The sequence below is a fragment of the Ursus maritimus genome, unplaced genomic scaffold, assembly GCF_017311325.1.
Source record: "Ursus maritimus isolate PB19 unplaced genomic scaffold, ASM1731132v1 scaffold_24, whole genome shotgun sequence".
NCBI lineage: Eukaryota > Metazoa > Chordata > Mammalia > Carnivora > Ursidae > Ursus > Ursus maritimus.
The window spans coordinates 22,219,825-22,226,257 of record NW_024424897.1 but is presented as its reverse complement, the minus strand read 5'-3'; the positions used below and the strand labels follow the sequence as shown (position 1 = coordinate 22,226,257).

The 6,433-nt window shown below is 54.8% G+C and overlaps 1 protein-coding gene across 3 annotated transcripts in view; it reads right to left on the bottom strand.

Annotated features, from left to right (window-relative positions):
* PLXDC1 (plexin domain containing 1) overlaps positions 1–6,433 on the bottom strand; it is a 56,047-nt gene that overhangs the window by 1,680 nt on the left and 47,934 nt on the right. For 2 of the 3 annotated variants that reach the window (XM_040640712.1, XM_040640713.1), the window contains 3 exons: positions 5,616–5,751; positions 3,243–3,278; positions 906–1,066 (listed from right to left, as the gene is read on the bottom strand). In XM_040640712.1, the coding sequence (XP_040496646.1) occupies positions 906–1,066; positions 3,243–3,278; positions 5,616–5,751 (333 nt within the window). The other variant, XM_040640714.1, reaches the window with a different exon arrangement.

The window sequence follows — 6,433 nt, the reverse complement described above, 5'->3', positions numbered from 1 at the left end:
ACCAGACCCTGCAGCAGAGATGGCTCGGGAGCTTATGAACCCGCACCTTCCTGGGCCCGTTTCAGACCTGCCCCATCAGCGTTTCTGTGGCTACGGATCTGCAGTCCCCTGGGGTGACAGCCAGGGAGGCTAAAACTTAAGGCGGACTGGCTAAGGGCTTACAAGAAACAGGGTTTCTAAACAAAGAAGAGGAGACCCCCTGCGCCTCTGGGTGATCCCTGTGCGGGAGACCTGGTCACAGAGGCAGCCCCCCTGGACCACACGCAGAGCTGGTGAGAAGTGAGAGCGGAGGACGGGGCCAGGAGCTGCTAGCCCTGTGGCCCAGAGAAAAGGGGGCTGGCCTTTACTTCCCAAGCTGCACTTCAAGCTGGTTCTTCCCAATTCTGACGCATTCCAGACCATAGCATCCTCAATGAAAGCTCCCAGAGAGCGCAGCTCTTGGATTACTCTATCTTGTCAATTCTAACTTTAACACCCACACAGCAGGCAAAGAGGCAGACGTCTCAGTTCCACTATGGCTTTGAAAAAGCACCCGGCCTGGAATTGGGGGGTGAGAGGCCATAAAGCATTCAAGATTGGCTGCACGATCCCTAGTGATTTCTCTTTCTTTCCTCTGGGGGCTCTTCTGATTTCACCAACAGGGGAGCGAAAGGCAGAGGGGCTGTTCAACGGGACAGGAGGGGTCTCCTGGGGGAGACCGGGCAGTGGGGGAGGCGGTTAGGGACTCGAAGGGCACCAGCCAGTGCATGGTGCACCAGGATGGAGTCGATGACGGTTCCTCAGGTAGGAACAGGAGCCAGGCATGCAGGCAGGAGGGATGAGGTGGGGAGGGGCAGGTACCCCACAGCTGGAGAAATGCTGCTGCGGAGGCAGACGGCGGAGCTGTGGCCGAAGTCTACACTGACCTCGATGAAGAAGAGTGCAGCGTTGGACGTGGGGTGGCCGTTGATGTAAATCCCGGCCAGGATGATGGCTGCCACCAGGAGGACTGCCAGCACGATGCCCACGATGGTGCCCAGGTGCACGGGGGGGCCCTTGGTCTTGGGGGACAGGTTGTTCTGAAGGCCTGTGGAGAGACCGTTAGGGTAGGGAGTGGCTACCGGGGAGCAGGGAAGGTGGGGCCACGACGTCCCAGGTTCTGGCAAAATCTAAGAGATGAAAACGGGCAGAAACTTCAGGCCTGCTCATGAAATAGGTAAAACGGTGGGGGAGGGGTGGGTAGAATCATGAGTATGGCATTCACATCGCACTTGGAACGGTTCAGGTGGTTTTCCAAAATCACTTAAAAGTTGCCCAAATGTTTAATAAGGATCAAAGAGTTCTCTCCAACACCCGTGCCACTTAATGGCTTTTAGGGAGTTTTCACAGGTTATGTGACGGCGAAGAGTTTTGGTTCTGGAATATGGCTCCCTGGTTCAAATCCAGACTCTGCTGCTTACTAGCTGTGTGACCTTGGGCAAATTATGTAACCTCTCTGTGCCTCACTTATCACTTCTGTAGAACAAGGATAATAATGATTACCTAATAGGGTTAGTGTTAAAGCCCTAAGGGTTAAAACCAGATCATTCACGTCACCGGCTGAAGACCAGGGCTGGTATCTCAGATGACCTCGTAAGTATTAGCTATTTTGATAACAAAATGACCGTATTTTCACCTATCACTGTCGACTACCAGACTGCGGCCTCTTGGAGGGCAAAGACAATGTCTTATTCATCTCTGTGTCCTTAGCTCTAAAAAAAAAAAAAAAAATGGCGGGCCTCATGGTAGGAGCTCAATAAAAAAATGAACAGGTCCTCTGAGGGCTAATAAACCAGCAGGCAATCTCTGAGAACATCCTGAGCATTTGAAATACATCCCATGGAGGAGACTGAGTATTGCCATAGACTGTCAAGCTAGAAGGTCATCTAGTCCAACCCCTTTCTTGTATGACCGGAAATACAGAGAGGTGAGGTGATTCGCTCAAGGACAGAGTCAGCCACCCACTAAGAGGCCTATATTCCCATATTACCTGGGGTGGCTACTTGCTTCTTCTCCCCACCCTACAGGGATGCGAACATAATAAAGTAGAAAAGACCGATGAGCACATAAGCAAAAAAAATATCAAATCCTTTCTTACATGGGTCATGGGTAGAATGCAAATCAACAGGAGGTGGGGACTTTCAATAGGATGTTGCATGCGCCCAATCATTGTCCTCCCCATCCCCTCTTCTCTGCAAGCAGAAGAAACCCAAGAGAGAAACTGTCCCCGGGGCACTCCAGAGCATGGTTAGTGCCACTACCTGCCGCCAGGTGAGGTGACAGGTGACACGCCCCAAGCTCGCCTCCCCTGACCTGGCAGTCAGCGTGCAGCCCGCAGGGACCCTGGTGATCTGATGGTCAGGGTTTCGGCTGATGAGCGCATGGTGCAGAGCGAGGGGGACGTGGCCCAGCCCCCACTCCTCACTCCCAGCCTAGACACACAACACACACCCACACCTACTGCCCCCAGAGCAGGCGTGGCTTCGTCTCTGGTGGGAGACTGGGTCGCACCACGCTGCATCGATAGCCTCTCCTCCCCTGCGGGACCCAAGATAACAATGTCCCCGTCCCCAGAGTTTGGAAGGCATTTCCATCTCCCCCGTGCAGTGGTTGCAGCAAGGGCCTGAGCTGGCTCTGGGCCAAGGGCAGGGGAGGCGGGCCACGTCAGGTCACCAGAGAGAGATTATCCTCGCGGTTAATCTTGGGAGCAAAGGACCCCGAACTTCTGGTGCCCTGCAAAAAGTAGGGTGGGCAACTTTTGTGTGCTCTCTGCCAACCCAGCCAGGGAATCCAAGGACACTTGATGTGGGAGAAGCTGCTCTCCACCCGTCATTGACGGTGAGGCCCACGGGGACAAGAGGTGAGGTCAACAGAGACAGGCCCCACACTGCCATGCCCGCTCTAGCTCAGCTCTTCCTTCCTCCTCTCGCTCCTTTTGGGGCAGTGAACAGTCAAGACAGATACACAGGAGGTTCCTGGCTGATGAGAAACGTCTAGATGTAGACATGTTCCTTCAATCTAGTGGGCCTGTGCCCCGGAGCCCAGCAGGAGGTCTGTGAAGCTCAGGCCACTGTTGCTCCCCTCCTCCCCACCTCAGAACAAAAGCAAAGAGGCCAGGTGACCGGTGACCGCTGCACCCTCCTGGCGGGAGATGGGGGGGGGGGCGGGGAGTGTTCCAAGAGGCAGTGGGTCTGATGAAGAGGGGCCGGCAACTCTGTACTCACCGTCTCCTCCTGCATAGGGGTTCAACTTGGTGTCATCTTCAAAGAGAAAGAGAGAAGGTGTAAGATTACTGGCATCACTATGGCCTTGGTCACTTTAGGTCCAGATGGGATTTTAGGGAGGTTTAGTCCAACCCTGCATTTAATGGGTTTTTTAAAAAAATTTTTAAGGATTTTATTTTTAAGTAATCTCTGCATCCCATGTGGGGTTCAAACCCACAACCCTGAGAGTGAGAGTCTCACACTCTACCAACTGAGCCCACCAGGTGTCCCTAATCCTTCACTTTAGAGGCCAAGAACCTGAAGCCCAGAAAGGGGAGGTGACTTGCTTAAAGTCACACAGCAGTATAATAGAAGTCCACGAACAAGCCAACTTTTCCTAGTCTCGTGTTTATTCATTCAAGCAATCCTTATTGGGTATTTACTATGGAGTTGAGCACTGGGAGGAGGCACTGGGGTTCGACATGGTCTCTGCCCTCAGGGAGGTAACAAATGGGGGAGATGGAGTGACAATTAAAACCCAGTATAATGAAGCTCTGATCAGGGGCATCACCCAAACAGAGGGTGTCAAGACGGAGGGGTAAGACGTGGCTCTGGGGAAAAGGGCTCCGACAGAGGAAAAAGCATGAGCAAAGGCCCCAAGGCAGCGAGAATTTGGCCAGTTGGGAGTAAAAAGCAGTGCGGTGTAGCTGGAGGGTGGAGAGGGTGTGAGTGGGGCGTGGTGAGAGGTGAGGCTGGGGCGCGGTGGGTGCCTGCAAAGTCAAGGGGAGGACCCGGCACATTCTCCTACAGGGCGCCAGGAGGCTGAGGAAGGACTGAGGAGGGGCACGTGTCACAGGTGCAGATCTGCTTGAAGACCCCCCACCAGCGCACAACTTGGAGGAAAGATTCCTACACGGCAAGGTGTGTGTCCTGTGGCTTCCTAAGTAAGTTCCAGTGGTCGACCCTCCCTGTCGTTCTTCCCTGCAGGTTCTTAAGAGGAAAGGCAAGCGAGAGCTCCATGTCAGGAGAATGCTCTAGAGGACCGAGGATTACTGCTTCAAGCACCAAAAGCGTGAAACAAGTAGAACGATCCACAATGTATGGCCCGTACCATACATTCCGTGACTCTTCCTCTCCTGTCCCTCCACCGCCCGTGTCATTTTAAAGGGTTTTACTGGCTCCCCTTTGCTCACAAATGTTCAAGGCTCTTCGCAATCTGTCCCCAGTCTTCTTTCCTCTTGTCCTTCACCACGACTCAACACCATGGCAGTGGCCCTATAAGAAGCTGCCCGAGGCTACCCAGACCTCAGAGACCTCTCAGACCTCTGAGCCACTGCATAGACTGTTCCTCCTATGGGGGATGCCCTTCCTTCCCTTCACTAGGCCTCTTTCAAAAGTCCCCCCATGGGGCACCTGGGTGGTGCAGTCGTTAAGCGTCTGCGTTTGGCTCAGGGCCTGATCCCAGGGTCCTGGGATCGAGCCCTGCATCAGGCTCTCTCCTCTGCTGGGAGCCTGCTTCTTCCTCTCCCACTCCCCCTGCTTGTGTTCCCTCTCTCGCTGGCTGTCTCTCTCTCTGTCAAATAAATAAATAAAATCTTAAAAAAAAAAAAAAGTCCCCACCCCCGAGGGGCTCCTGGGTGGCCTTTTTTTTTTCTCTTTTCCTTTCCTCTGTTCCGTTTGCCCCTTTCAAGCAGGTACGTGGCTCCGTGGAGGCGATAGGAGCCCACGTCTCTCAGCCTGAGCCTAAGGGCAAAGGGCTAAAGTCTGGCGGTAACGTACTAAAAAAGGATGAGAGAGGAATTTTTCAGAGACGGCCAAAGAATCCGGGAGGGGCCTGCACCAGGCTTTTCCACAGCTGCCCCACTGCCACCCTCTGTCCACACCAGGTCCCAGGGGCAGGAAGCCAAGCTGAGGCCCACCCCTCCAGCTGCATGAGGGTCAAAAGCCAGAAGCACAGTTGTAGGAAAACCGGGCAGTCTTTTGCTCACATCTGAGTGTGTGGACCGAGTTCCTACCCGCCACACAGCTGCTAAGACCTCTCGGGTTCTATAAGGATGGCTATTAAGACGAGCTGACGTGGACCGTACACATCTCAGGCACCGGGCTGGGGCGTTCATCCTCCCCTGGCCACAGTGACTTCCATCCCAGCGTCCTGACGTCCGGACGTGGGCCAGCACAGCGGCTGGAGCCGGGGCCTGGAGTCCGCTTGCTCGAAACCCCTCTGCCTGTGGCCAGCAAGTGACTCCAGCTCTCTGAGCCTCGGTCCCTCCTCTGTGAAAGTCAGGGCCGTTCCTATTCCCCGACATAACCCCCGTCAGGGAGGGTTCGATGTGCCAAGGCCGCAGCCCTTTCCTTCCCCCTGGCTCCTTTCCCCTGCCCGGGCTCAGGCCTTACCTTCGGTGGTGAGGCTGTCGATGAAGAGGGAGGAGGAGGTGGTGGTAAGGTCTCCGTCAAAGGGACTGAAGGAGCTGTTGGGGGAGGCCGAGTAGTGGCCTTCGTCCCGGAAGTCCTCACACGTCCTGCCCTCTGCCTGCAGGAGAGACCCAGCGCCGCTCCGCACAGAGGCCTCACCGCGGGCGGGCCCACAGAAGAGAGCCCTCTCTCGGGAGGACAGAGGGGGCCCCTTCATCCCTCAGTGGCCAGAAAACTTCCGATTCCGGTGCAGGGTTCAAGTGCGGTAAAGTCTCCAGAGCTGCGCCCTGAGTGCATTCTAAGCCTCCCACTTTATCCTGAAAGCGCCTTATCTATCTTACGAGGCAATTTAGCTGTCAGCTGCTTCGAATCCTTCCTCGAGGAAGGAGTTGAGATGCCAATCTTAAACAAATAAAGCAAATCCCTACGTTCACTACAGCAACGTCAGATGTGGGCTGCTAGACAAGACTTTTTTCAGGACGTAGAAAGCTCATCCGGCCTTACTAATAACAGAGGAGGGGATGAGCGCACAGAGTGGGGTCTGGGGGGGTTTATGTTTAAATGTGGGGCCTTGGCACTTCCCTGTCCCACCAGTTGTGAGAGGCAGGTCAAGTCATTAAATCTCTCTGTGCCTCAGTTTTCTGCTCTGAGCCGGGAGTTGGGGGGGCACTGGCCCCCAGGTCCTGGGGCTGTTTGGATCAAACCAGAGCAAACGTGGGGCAGCATGCAGCGAAGTGCTGAGCACACACTGGGCTCCCTGCAAGGAAGGATGGAGAGGACAAGGGAGAGGAAAGGGCACA